At 31.5% G+C, this 13,593-nt stretch overlaps 1 protein-coding gene across 1 annotated transcript; it reads left to right on the plus strand.

Moving 5' to 3' along the window:
* Positions 1 to 901: 901 nt before the first annotated feature.
* Positions 902 to 1,456, plus strand: LOC131035939 (ethylene-responsive transcription factor ERF105-like). The gene has a single exon (XM_057967711.2). The coding sequence runs from the start codon at positions 902 to 904 to the stop codon at positions 1,454 to 1,456; it is 555 nt and encodes a 184-aa protein (XP_057823694.2).
* Positions 1,457 to 13,593: the final 12,137 nt, after the last annotated feature.

Genomic DNA, 13,593 nt, shown 5'->3' on the forward strand with positions numbered 1-13,593 from the left:
TAAATTTTATATCAATGATATTATATAATTTTTTTATAATAATTTAAAAATTTGTAAAAATAGTTTATATTTTGAATATTAAACTAATTAGATATAGACAAACTCAAAAAAACAATAAACAATAAATAATATATGAAAAATTAATTAAAATAAATAATGAAAGAAGATTATTTTGTAAAAAGAACTTACATTTAGAAAAGAATCTTATCCTTCTAAGAAAAATTAGTTTTAAAAACTAAAAATGCTCCTCAATTTGAAAAATATAAGAGATAAATAATTTAATTTGATTTATTTAAATTCAAACATAATAAATATTATGACCAACAAAAAAATATATCATGGGCACTTTTTTCTCGTTGTCATAGTTACTAAAAACATTAAAATAGCCTTTATCAAAGCTTTCATAAAGGTTTGACTTGAAAGAACAGGCGCAGAGTCGAATTCCAGGTGCAGACCCGAATTCCAGAAAATTTGCCAGCGTAATAACGGCTGGCCAAAATAGGAAAATTTTGATCTCCACCAAGGCGTAATGAAAGTAGCGGTTTTGTAAGATATCATGCTTGCAAATGCTCTGGTACAAATTCATGTAAAACGTGGAAGCATCGACAAAGCATGCGAACGTTTAACAAAATGTCTCGAATAAATTTCACTTCTCTAATGATTGCTGAATTTATTGCGCCAGCCTGAATTGTTTTAAATACTTCTTGTTTGAACTGTGCGTTTAATTTAATTGTTCCCAATTTTTAAAACAACTATATTCCATTAACTATTTTTAACCTCTTCACATTAAATGTTATTCCATTCTTTCTTTCTTCTGCTATTTATTTAAGGAATTCTATAACAAAGAAGTGCGCCTAGTGTTTTGGGAGCCACAGATTTTGAATCTCTCTGTGGTTATAATATGGAAGAAATTTGGGATTTGCAGGGCCTGGTGGCCGCGGCGGTTGGCGGAGATTCGAAAACTCCGCAACTCAGACGTCGGAAAGCCAGGCCCGTAAAGGTTGCGGCGGCTGCAAGTGTATCTGTACCGGTGGCGCCGCCACTAATGGAGGTGGGTGAGCCGAGATATAGAGGAGTGCGGCGGCGGCAATGGGGGAAGTTCGCTGCGGAGATACGCGACTCCAGAAGGCGGGGCGCTCGCATTTGGCTCGGGACATTTCATACTGCCCTGGAAGCGGCGCTCGCATATGACCGCGCCGCTTTAGATATACGCGGCGCCCGGGCGGTGCTCAATTTCCCTTCAGCCGCCACTCCTTCTACGCCGCCACAGCCGCCGCCACCAACGAAGAGGCAACGGACCGATGAGAACACTCAACTTCTGTTTGCGCCGCCTGCTTGCTTGGATTCTGGAAACACCGCCATAACCGATTCCACTGCCAAGGCGAATGTTTTCGATGGTTCGGATCTCATGGCTGCTTTAATATCCGGTGAATACCAGTGGCCTTTAATGCCCTGATTAATTGTTCTTTACTCCACATTTTGATCGGCGTGGAGAAATTATATTGTTGGGCACAGAGATATTCACTTATTTATTGAATATATCAATATTTACTAGTTCCGCCTTTAAATTGGCTCAGAGAATGTTGTGTTGTTTACAGGGTTTTGTATGGGAATGTATACATTCTAAATAAATGCTTCGCGTAGCACATTTATTTCAGCGTAGAGTGCTTTTAATATTGTTTTCAGATGTTGTATGCTTATTGAATATGTATCCTGTGACAATCGTACTAGTATCTCCTACAGTCTATTTCACAGTTTTTGATATGTAATGGTACTGAATGTCCATATATATCCACTCTCATGTAATAGTAATTGTTTGAGGGAAATATGACAATTTTTAGAGGTAAATCTGAAGTAGTGTTGTTTCTGAAGTTCTTGATTTCTTAGATAGACGTTTGGTCATCAGTTTCATAATAATAATTGATTTACAGAGAAATCTTGTTCCTTAGATCGTTTGATCTCATGAAGGTTAGTAAAATTTCTTCATTCAATTTCTCAAAGAGGGCTCGACTGTTGCTTGGTGTGGAAAAAACATTTCATTATTTTAACTTGCATGATGCCAAGTACGCTTCGCAAAGCTGAGGTTTGGGATGTATTTGCGATTTGCATTTTGACTTGTGAGTTGCAATTGTGGAACGGGTTTCGATTTTGCAACTTTAGAGTTTGGAATTTTATTGTAACTTGTATTCTAATTTGTAAGTTGCTGAATCAAAGAATTTGTTGAGTTATGAAATGAATTGCATACTGTATTTGTTCACTTATTCTTTCATTGTATATACATTGTTTAGTGTTAATTTTTCTAATAGATATTTTCATGATATACCTTGTCGAGTCTGGTTTGCATGGCTTTCCTGCCAATGTAAATTTTATTATATTATTTTTACACTTCGACAGGGAAGCCTGAGTGGCATGTTTGCACAATTTTTTTTGTAATCATGAGTCCTCTGAATTGAATGCAATCCATCAGAAAATCACTGTGGGATCCGTTTATCCCCAAAACGCCTCTGACGCGAATTGAAAATTTTAAATGCTCATAGGCTGCAGGCATATATTCTCGTGGTTGAGATTTTGAGCTGAGAGAGTGAGCAGAGGCAGGAAGGAACAAAAGGAAGAATGTGGTTTTGGTTAATTGTAAGCATTTGGGAAAATACAGTCTTACAGGTGTAGGCAAATCCAGAGGGAGCAGAGCACGATGGCAAGCCTCATTACCGTAGTTATTACGTGAAGATCAGGCGTTACATAGTTACAGCACGCACTCTGAAATGTAGAGTAGGTCAAAGCATTGGCTGTTAATCGGCACCAGTGAAGAAAAAACTAGTCGCCCATTAATATCAGTATGAAGAGTAACGCTTCCCAGAAAGAGCAGATGCCCAGACCACCACAAAACTGGGCATATATTAATATCCTTGGCTCCTTTACAACCCAAATCATCTGCATCAAACCAAAAATACTAAGAAAAAGATGACATGACGCATATATTATTAATGCTAATGAGTAGACTAGCTTACATATATTTGATTTTAATCAAATATATATATAATACGTCGAGATATATCCTTTTCGAGGTGCCTATTAGAGTTCGGGGTACATGATAAAAATAGGCCCCTCGAAAAGGATATATCTCAGCATATTATATATATATTTGATTCAAATATATGTAAGCTAGTAGCAGTTGCGGCAACATGGGAAACAAAAAAAAAAATTCAAAATAGAACTATATAATATTATACTATTAATGTTTGTTGCATTAATATGTAATATTATTATTGCAATTATTATTATTATTTTCTATTTGTTTGTACTAAAATAAATTATATTATAATATTATTATATTATTATGTAGAGATATATGAAACTTTAAATATCTAGTTAGACTATTTTATATAATATATTTGTGTTGCAAGATCAAAGCAAATACTAAAATCTAAGATAATATAAAACTTTATTTAATGATAATATAAAATTTTATTTAATCGCGAGTATTATGAATATGGTTAGCATTAGGGTTAAGGTTAGTGTTATGGTTAGGGTTAAGGTTTACATCATGGTTCAAGTTAGATTTATGATTAGGGTTAGGGTTATGATAATGGTTAGGGTCAGCATCAACGTTAGGGTTTGGTTTTGGTTTAGGATTATGGTTAGCTTTAAGGTTTAGGATTACAATTAGGATTATGGTTAGGATTAGGGTTATGGTTGCAGTTTAATATTAGGGTTAAATTTATGGTTAAGGTTACAGTTTAGTGTCAGGCTTACTATTATAACTGGGGGTATGGTTAGGATTACGATTTGGTTTATGGTTATGTTTTGGATCAGGGTTAAGGTTCGTATTATGGTCAGGGTTAAGGTTTATATTATGGTTAGGGTTATGATTAGGGTTAGGGATTAGGGTTAGGAATATGATAATAGTTAGGGTGTATATCATGGTTAGGGTTAGCATCAAGTTTTGGTTCTGGTATAGGATCATGGTTAGGGTTAAGGTTAGGGTTAGGGTTTAAATTATAATTAGGATTAGGGTTAGAGTTAGGGTTAAGATTGCAATGGAATATAGTATGTGATGATAGCTATAAGAGTTAGGGTTTGGGTTAGGATTAGGGTTGTTAGGGTTAGGGTCTAGATTAAAGGGAGTTATAGTATTATCGATAAAATAAGTTATAATTGGTTTTAGTTAACGATTAGAGTTATTATTGTAGGATAATGCTTTGGGTAAGGGTTCAAGTTCAATTAGAATCAGTTATTTAATAAATCTTTTTATTAAAATAAATGATATTATAATATTATATATTACATGGAGATATATGAAATTTAATATATCTATTTAGACTATTTTTAATAATATATATTTGTTGCAAGATCAAAGCAAATACTTAACTCTAAGATATATTAAACTTTATTTAACGACAAGTATTATGGTTATGGTTGGGATTAGGGTTAAGGTTAGTGTTATGGTCGAGGATAAGGTTTACATCATGGCTTGGGTTAGGGTTTGTATCATGTTTAGGGTTTGGGTTTTGGTTATGGTTTAATATTAGGGTTAGATTTATGGTTAGGGTCAAGGTTTAGTGTCAAGGTTACAATTATGTAACTTAGTGTTTACATCAAAGGTAGGGTTAAGGTAAGCATAATTACAGTTAGGGTTAGGGTTGGAATTATAACTAGGGGTATGGTTAGGATTAGGATTTGGTTTATGGTTATGTTTTGGATTAGGGTTAATGTTACCATTATGGTCAGGGTTAAGGCTTATATCATGGTTAGGGATATGATTAGGGTTAGGGTTTGCTTTTGGTTTAGGATTATGGTTAGGGTTAGGGTTTAGTGTTAACCTTAAGTTTATGGTAAGGGTATAGTGTTTAAAATTACTTTAGGGTTTATATCAAAGTTAGGGTTAGAATTAGGGTTATGGTTCAATTACATTAAAGTTAGGGTTAAATTAGTATTCAAGTTCAATTAGGATTAGGGTTTGGGCTAGATTAAGGTTAGGAATAGATTAGGATTAAGGTTCAATTTGGGTTAGGGTTAAGTTTAGGGTGGGATTATTGTTAGGGTTAGGGTTTATGATTATGGTTAGGTTAGCATTTTGATTAGGGTTAGGGTAAGGAATATGATTAGGGTTATTATTTTTGGTTATGGTTAGGTTTATTGTTTACATCATGGTTGGGGTTAAGGTTAGGTTTAGGACTATGGTTAGGGTCATAGTTAGGATTATGGCTAGGGTTAGGGTTTACATCATAGTTAGGGTTAGGCTATATTTATGGCCCTCTATTTCAATTAACCTAAAATTATGGCCCTCTATTTCAATTAGGGTTAGGTTTAGGGTTAATGTTAACCTAAAATTAGGGTTAGGGTTAAGATTGGAGGTAGGCTTTAATTATAGGTTTTTATTACAGTTAGATTTGAGTTTGATTATGGTTAGGATAAAGTTTTCGTTATTATTAGGGTTAGGGTTTGATTATGATTAGGTTTTGGTATGGTTATGATTTGGTTATGGTTAAGGGTTAATGATGATTAGATTGGGGTTGAATTAGGTCTTTATTACAGATATTATCAAGGTTAGGGTTTAATTATTGTAATATTTTTATTATAGTTAGGTTTAATATAATACTAAAATTTGTTTAGGGTTAGAATTAGGGTTATGATTCAAATACATTAGGCTTAGGGCTAAATTAGGATTGAAGGCTAATTAGGGTTAGGGTTTGGGCTAGACTTTAATTAAGGAACTACTATTGTAGGATGAATTTCGGGGTTATGGTTACGTTTCAAATATTGTTTGAGTTATAGTTTAATTAACATTATGGTTTAAGCACAATTAGGGTTAAGGATTAATATTAGCTTAGGGTTGGGGTTCAATTAGAGAAAAATATTAGTTAGGGTTTAATGGGTTATAGTTAATTATAGTTAGGGTTCAATTGTAGTACGGTTTGATTGTGATAAGGGTTTAATTATAGTTACGCTTAGGATTTGAGTCTAATTAGGGTTAGAATTTGGTTTATTATTCAATTAAATTAGGGTTAGGGTTCAATTTAGTTTAGGGATAGGGTTCAATTTGGTGTATTGTTAGAGTTAAGACTTTTAGATTTTTTTTACATGTTATTAAATATTTTATATTTGTAAAATTGAACCTATTTTCATTTACTTCTCAAAAATTCTTTAGTGAAAAGATTATGTATTTTTTTAAGTAAAAGAATATAATAGTTTAGTATATAAATAAATTATTATATATTTTATAAAATAAAATAAAATAATGTTTAAGAAAATTATATTAATTTTAAATTTAATAATTTTAGTTAAATAAAATAACTATATTATACATATTAAAAAAATTTGGATTAGTATAGATATCTAAAACACTTCTATATAATATATAAGGGCGTCCTTCAAATGGATGCCTTTAATAAATTTATATTAATTTTATTATCTTTTATGTGCCACTTTCACCTTTTTTTATTTTGATAAAAAAATTAAAATCATTTGTATTTATGATTAAAATCTAATCATTTCCATGTCACTGGTGTACTATGAGATATGGTTGTTTTATTGCTTGCATTGTTGGCTAAATACATGGTCTAGAATTTTGTTAAGGATAAGCATTCTTTTTTTAAGATTTTTCTTCATCCCATCTTTTTCAAACTTTTTAATGTTTTTTTGTTATTTTCTATTGAGTTAAGAGCTATTTAATTTATCTACATTATTTACTTATTATTTATTCATTATTTTGATTTTTTCATATAATTATCTAAAAATAATTCATTATTTTTCACCCATATCCATGATAATAGGGATAATAGATATAGAAACTTGGTTGTAAAGCATGGTTCATAGATGAAAATAGCAATTTAAAACCATTATTTATGTTCTTTTAAGGAAACAACTCTTTGAAAGAAGAAAGTTTCATTTTTATTTGCACTTATTAAAGAGACTATAATTGATATTTACAAACATTCCTAAATCAATAAGCATAGTAGAAAAACATTCTTAAATTGAGTCTAACATCTAAGATAGCTAGAAACTTGTCTTGGAGACATTCTATCTATTATATTGAGGTTTTTTCCTTACTATTATATTATTTGAGCATTCTTTATATGTAGATTTTTGGGAAAAAAAATTTTACTATATTGATATTTGAAAATATAGAAAGATATTTGTCACAATCTTAATTTATTTTAAGTGGTTAAATTATAGAAACTTTAAGAATAAAACTTATTTTAAATTTTATGGAAAATTTTTTATCAATTAATATCCAAATTGATTATCAATTAAGATCTTTGTTATTAAAAAGAAACAATAGTTTGAAAGTAACAATTCTGATATTGAAGAACAAAAGCTTTGTAATTTATTTAAAAATTAAAACTACCATAAAATTGATCCTCTATACTTTCATTAAAAATATTTCATTAAGAAGAGAAATAAATCAAATAGAACTCAATTTTTCCCCTCTCCCCAACAATATTTAATCTTTAATTGTTATTATTTAATATAATATATTAAATTGAATGAAATTCAATGATATAAGAGATTTAATGATTTTCTCCAATAAAAAAGATGAATTATTGTACATGGTAATATAAATACAATACATGCATACATATTACCTCTTCAATAATATAAATACAATACATGCATACATATTACCTCTTCAATAATATAAATACAATACATGCATACATATTACCTCTTCAAACAATCTACACAACAAAAAAGCAAATCAATATTTACATGATGAGAAATTGCAGTAGAAATTAAAATGGTGCAACTCACACCTACTCTCGCGTCTGGTCAAAAGAAATAGAGCAACAATAATTGTGAGGGATGGCATTTTTGGGCTTTGAATTTGAACCTTGTTGGTGATGCAAATGAAGCTTGAGATAGATGGTTCCCATAGAATCTTTATTCATTGATCAATGTTCATTACACTATGAATGTGATGATCAAACAAATACAAATATGAAATCTAAAAGAAAGAGATAAATATTGATTAAATTTACAGACAATCTAAAAGAAAATCTATTGAAAAACAATGTTTTTAATAAAAATACTCCTATTCTAACCTGGGATCATCCAACCTCATTCATTCCAAATAATAACTATCATTCACCCTAAACTATATATAAATCTCTTGCAGGTATCACGCAGCCGATCTTTCCTGTAATCTTCTGTAATGCATCAGAATTCTTTACAAACCAAAATATTAGAAAAGAAATAACGTTTTATTGTAGGCATTCTTACGTTTAGATGAAATCTCTCCGCTCAGATCTGTTGATTTCATGAATGGCAAGGCAGACTCCCAGATTGCTTAGTCATGATATCGGAATGCTTTTGGTGCTCTTAAATAGGCAAATCTAAATTACTCTAAAACTTCCATCTGTTACAAGCATCAGCTATTCTCAACTTGCATATGTCTCCACTATTTGTAACTGATATGCATTTGTAATTCCCCCAAAAAAATACAAAGCATTAGTGACAACATCGTAATCATTAATGGATTAAAATCTGTTACATTTGGCAATTCTCACTTTAGACTCATGGTAGATTCCAGATTTTAGAAACTGATAAAAATTAATGATCAAACATTTCTTTTTAAGAAAATAAATCTATTACAATATTCCAGAAACCTTGAACAGAGTAGAAAAAATCCAGTGCAGTAGTCCAAAATCCTTTAACAGACTACAAAAAAAAATCCATTATAGTAAGACTGGAATTAGCTTTGGTTTTGGTTGTTCTCCAAATAAAATGGCACATTTGCAAAAATTCAAAATTGTAATACCATGGTTTTGGGGTTTAACAGTATTTAGGAGGCTGATTATGAAGATTGGGATGGTAAAAATGACATAAAAATTCATCGCAATTTTTTTGTGACGATCCAGACTAGAAAAAAAAACATTTACAGTATTCCAGAATCCTTGAACAGAGTGGTGCAAATGTCAAGACGCATCCATGAAGTATATAGCATGAAAACCAATTGCTTAATATTAAGGCGAGAAACTTTTTATTCAGTTCTCCACAATATCAGCCAACCATGCAGAAATTCATTGACGTCAGTAATTAACCCTGCCTATTTACATAAAAATAGATTGGCCTGTTCATAGGAATTGTAAGATAGAAAATGTCTAGTGTCACTGGAGCCATAAAATGCTTAAACCCTCTAAAGATGAGAAGAAATATAGATTCACGAGTGTTATCCAGAACCCTTCTCTGGTTCTATCATACTAGAAATCTATCAGGCATCTTAACAGAAACATTAAAATTGCATAGGCATATCACAGATCGCATATACAAATAGTATTTATTGCCTTGATTAACCAGAAAAATATGAAGAGCAGCTCAATATCCAAGAAAAAACCAGTAGGAAAATAGTGAAATTACAAAGCTTCCACAGACTTAGCGTGATGAGGTTGTTTAGCAGCAGGCAGAGGGTTCTTTCCCCAGTGGTTAGAAGAAGAGCGATGAAAGCGACAGCGGAAGGAACCCTCGTGAGTGGTTGGAGAGCACAGACAATTTTGCCTGGGCTTTGGCGAATTTGCAGTGCTGTTCAGATCCTCTGAAGACGACTCCGTTCTTTCTGAATTTGGAGAGCTACTATATCCATGATGATCTTCTCCCCAGGAAGCCATTCTGCACAGATGTACAACAACAATTAAAATGGCACATTTGCAAGATGGAATGGTTGGTCTTCCACGATAGTAACACAACAATTAAAATATAACGTCTGTTTTTATAACGACAGACAATTCGCATTCTATAAGATGTCAGTTACTTTGGTTTCTTTTTCAATTTTCTTTAGTGTATACACGGATGCCTTCACCCCCCTGCTGCGACTGTAGGAATGCCTCTCGACGTAATAACTTGATCAAGAATATCAAGGACCAAATTAATTCTTTATCTACCCATTTGATATATATTATAAACAATCCATTAAATATGGTTCATTGATATCATTGTTAAAACAATTAATTCCAAATTTTCAATGATATTAGTTTATTAATTAAAGAATGATCAGTATAAATGTTTACTGGAATGATCAAGTTATCTATTCATTAGTATTATCTTTTAAAGAATGATTAGTATAAATGTTTACTGGAATATCAAGCTATCTATTTCATTATTTCATTAGTATTATCATTGAGTCTTTTACAATTCAAATTATCTATATTAAGAATTAAAAAAAAAATAGCTTTATAAATATTTAAAATATTTTAGTAGATACACCATTTCAAATCAAATCTAACCATCCTTTGTGTACAACAAAAGAAGCCCATTAAAGTATCGATAGATTAACAAGGTCTTTAACCATTTTGAAGTGTTAGATACTTTAGCCTTCGAGGAAGGGATTCCACCATATTTCACCCCTATAGCTGTTTGGGTGGGTATGGAGGTTGTGCATGTTCTAGAATAAGGTCATGATCTACATTGAGGGCAGGATCCACAGGTGTCCTTGAATGATTCTATGCAAGATGATATTGTTTTTATTGATTTGCCTAAGGAGGTTTTAGCTTCTAATAAGGATAAGGGGTCTCGTCAGGGCTTGGGGGTGCAACAACGCCTCCTTAAGAAAGGTCCTTCTGACAACTCTTCAAAAGGTCATAAGAAGGATCTAGAAAAGATTAAGATTACTGGCGATTTGTTGGTGGAATCAGCGTCAGTTAAACCCATTGATGTTCACTTTTCTCAATCCCCTCCATGATTATTCTCTCTTGGAATGTCAGGGGGTTGAATAGCACCTCCCGTCAAAAGGCTATTCATGATTTGGTTGCAGTTAATTCGCTAGACATCTTATGTGTTCAGGAGACTAAGGTTTTTGTTGATGTCATGCTTCAATATGCTTTGCGTATCTGGTATTTTGGTCAATGTCAGTGCATTGGTTCTCAAGGTAATTATGGCGATTTGGCTCTTTTTTAGGATCCTCGCAAGATTGCTCCCCTCTGCTGGATTTCTAGTCATTCTTCAATCCCATGGCTGCACAAGAAGTGTGGAAGGTCAATTAGACACAATTTTTCAAGTGTCGTTAATATAATATTAATATTAATATTAATATTAATATTACTAGCAATCGCATTTTGTAACAGACTTTTATTGTTTAATGGGTATGCACAAGAAGTGTGGAAGGTCAATTAGAGACAATTTTGATGTATTTTGCATACATTTGTTTAGTGTGTAAGTTTAGTTTGGTAGGCCATTTAAAAATTTATGTTTGTGCAACCAAGGTTTCAATTGAGAAGTCATAGCTTACAATGAACTATGCATCTAGTTATTAGGATCAAAACATAACTAAAAAAACTCTAAATCGGGATGATATTCCATTACCAACAAGATCATGTTATTTTTGTAGTAGGTGGAGACGGAGATAGATAAATGAATAGGTAAAAAGGAGGGAGAGGAAATGTGTGTGTGTGTGTGTGTGTGTGTGTGTGTGTGTGTGTGTGTGTGAGAGAGAGAGAGAGAGAGAGAGGTGGGGGGGAGGGAAGGGCAGTGGGAGGAAGCAGGGAAAATGGAGAGAAAGATAAAGATACAAAAACTATAGAGAGAGAAGATAGATAAATGAATAGGAGAGAGAGAGAGAGAGAGACGTGGGGGAGGGAAGGGCAGTGAGAGGAAGCGGGGAAAATGGAGAGAGAAAGATAAAGATACAAAAAATATAGAGAGAGAGCTAGAAGGATATAGAGAGAGTATAGGAGAGATGGAGCCAATAAAAGAAAGATAGAGATATGAAGATAAAGCTAGAGGGAGCATAGAGAGATAAAGGAGGTAATAGAGAGAAGAAGAGAGAGGGAGAGAGATAGAGATAGAGATATAGATAGAGGGAGCAAGAGAGAGATAAAGGAGGTAATAGAGAGAAGAAGAGATAGAGATAGAGATAGAGGTAAGGCTAAGGTCCCATGGAGGACGGCTTCCTAAAAAATAGAGCTAGAGCTACTGAGATTTTTTAGGAAATTTTTTAAGTTGGTGGTCCCATGAATTTTATAGTGTAACTCAACTTAAAAATTCAAGCTCTGATATTTAAGGAAGCTAGTGGTGTCATGAATATAATATCTTTGTATTTCCATAATAAAAACAAATAAAAATAATTCACTTCCCTCCAAAACTATTTTTTAATAGAAATTAAACTTAGATGTTTGACAAGTGGCAAATAAGATCGCTAAGCTAATGGGGCTATTTCTAGCCCCAACCCTTTTTCACCCGTTCAAATTTGCAACCCTTAAAAAGTAGGGGCTTCTATTTTTTTGGAAAATATTCCAAATAAAAGTACAAAAAAAAATTGTTCATGGGACCGCCTCTTCCTTAAAAATAGAGCTTAAGCTCCCCTCATGGACCCCTGCCTAATTATTAGGTGTAATTTCGTAAAAAGACATAGATAATTTTACTTTTTTAAATAAAATAAAAATTCAAAGTCAAAAAATATGAAAATCCAAATATTACTAATTAAAATAATTTTTAAAAAATCATAATAAATAATAAATATTTAAAATTGAAAAAGAACTAAATAAAAAATAATACTATTTTTTAAAATTTATTAGAACTAAAATAATAATAAAACATGTACCTAAAAATATAATTAATAGATTACAAACACAATCCAAATTTTAACCTTAAGATTTATCATATCTCAAATGATGTATTGTGTAGTTAGTTAGAGTATGTTCTTGCATTATTTAGATTAGATCTTTGCATATTGTATAGTGTCTAATAACTTAACTACAATTCTATGCATTATGTAGTTAGCTAGGGTATGTGGGATTAAGTATTATTGGATCTAAAATTATTAATTAAATCACCACAATATTTTTAAAGCTTATTATTAACTCTAAAATTATAATAAATTATAATTTTTAAAATTCATTAACATTTATTATCTAATACAAATAAATTAAATTAAATTTAAAAACAAATTAACAATGACTAATTATATAATTTTAGAATAACTTAAAGACTAAAATCTAGATTTAAAACTAACTTTCAATTTTAATTTGTTATTTTTTGTATGCAAATCATTTCATATTAAAAGTTTTAAATGGTTAGTAAATGAAATTAAATAAAATATGTCAAATACCAAATAGATATATATTAACTAAAAAATATTCTCTTTTATTTAAAAAGTCACATTTAACAAGAAATCAACTTAAAAGAAAAAAAAGAATTTATGTATCTCATTATAAAAAATATTATATTTTATATTTAAAAAAATTATGGGATTTTTTTTGCTTTTCCATCTAAGGGAACATTTCAAATGTTTTGCACACCTCTAAGATGATATAAACTGTGGATCATCCAGTTGAACTTGCAAAGCTCGCATAAGGAATGCCTACAACGTAATAAATATTAAAATTATCAAATTTCCACAATCCATAATGATAAATCTATTACCGCTTTTGGATTTGTTCTAGGTGCTTCTCTTCCTTATGTTGAAGGCATCTCTCAGAGAATCTCTAAAATCCTTATAAAAAGGGGTCTTCAAGTGGCCTCAAATGCTTTTCGATCTTAAGGAATAAGATCCCCCCTCTTAAAGACTCTAAGGATATTTTTTTAGAATCAGGTCTGTACAAAGTGGTTTGTTCTTGTGGGATTCCCTACATAGGCAAAATGGGTCACTCTTTCTACACCAGA

This window comes from Cryptomeria japonica, chromosome 3 (genome assembly GCF_030272615.1).
Source record: "Cryptomeria japonica chromosome 3, Sugi_1.0, whole genome shotgun sequence".
Taxonomy (NCBI): domain Eukaryota; kingdom Viridiplantae; phylum Streptophyta; class Pinopsida; order Cupressales; family Cupressaceae; genus Cryptomeria; species Cryptomeria japonica.

What these genes read in the sequence shown, in the direction of transcription:
- LOC131035939 (XM_057967711.2), top strand. Translation starts at nt 902, where the DNA reads ATGGAAGAAATTTGGGATTTGCAGGGCCTGGTGGCCGCGGCGGTTGGC.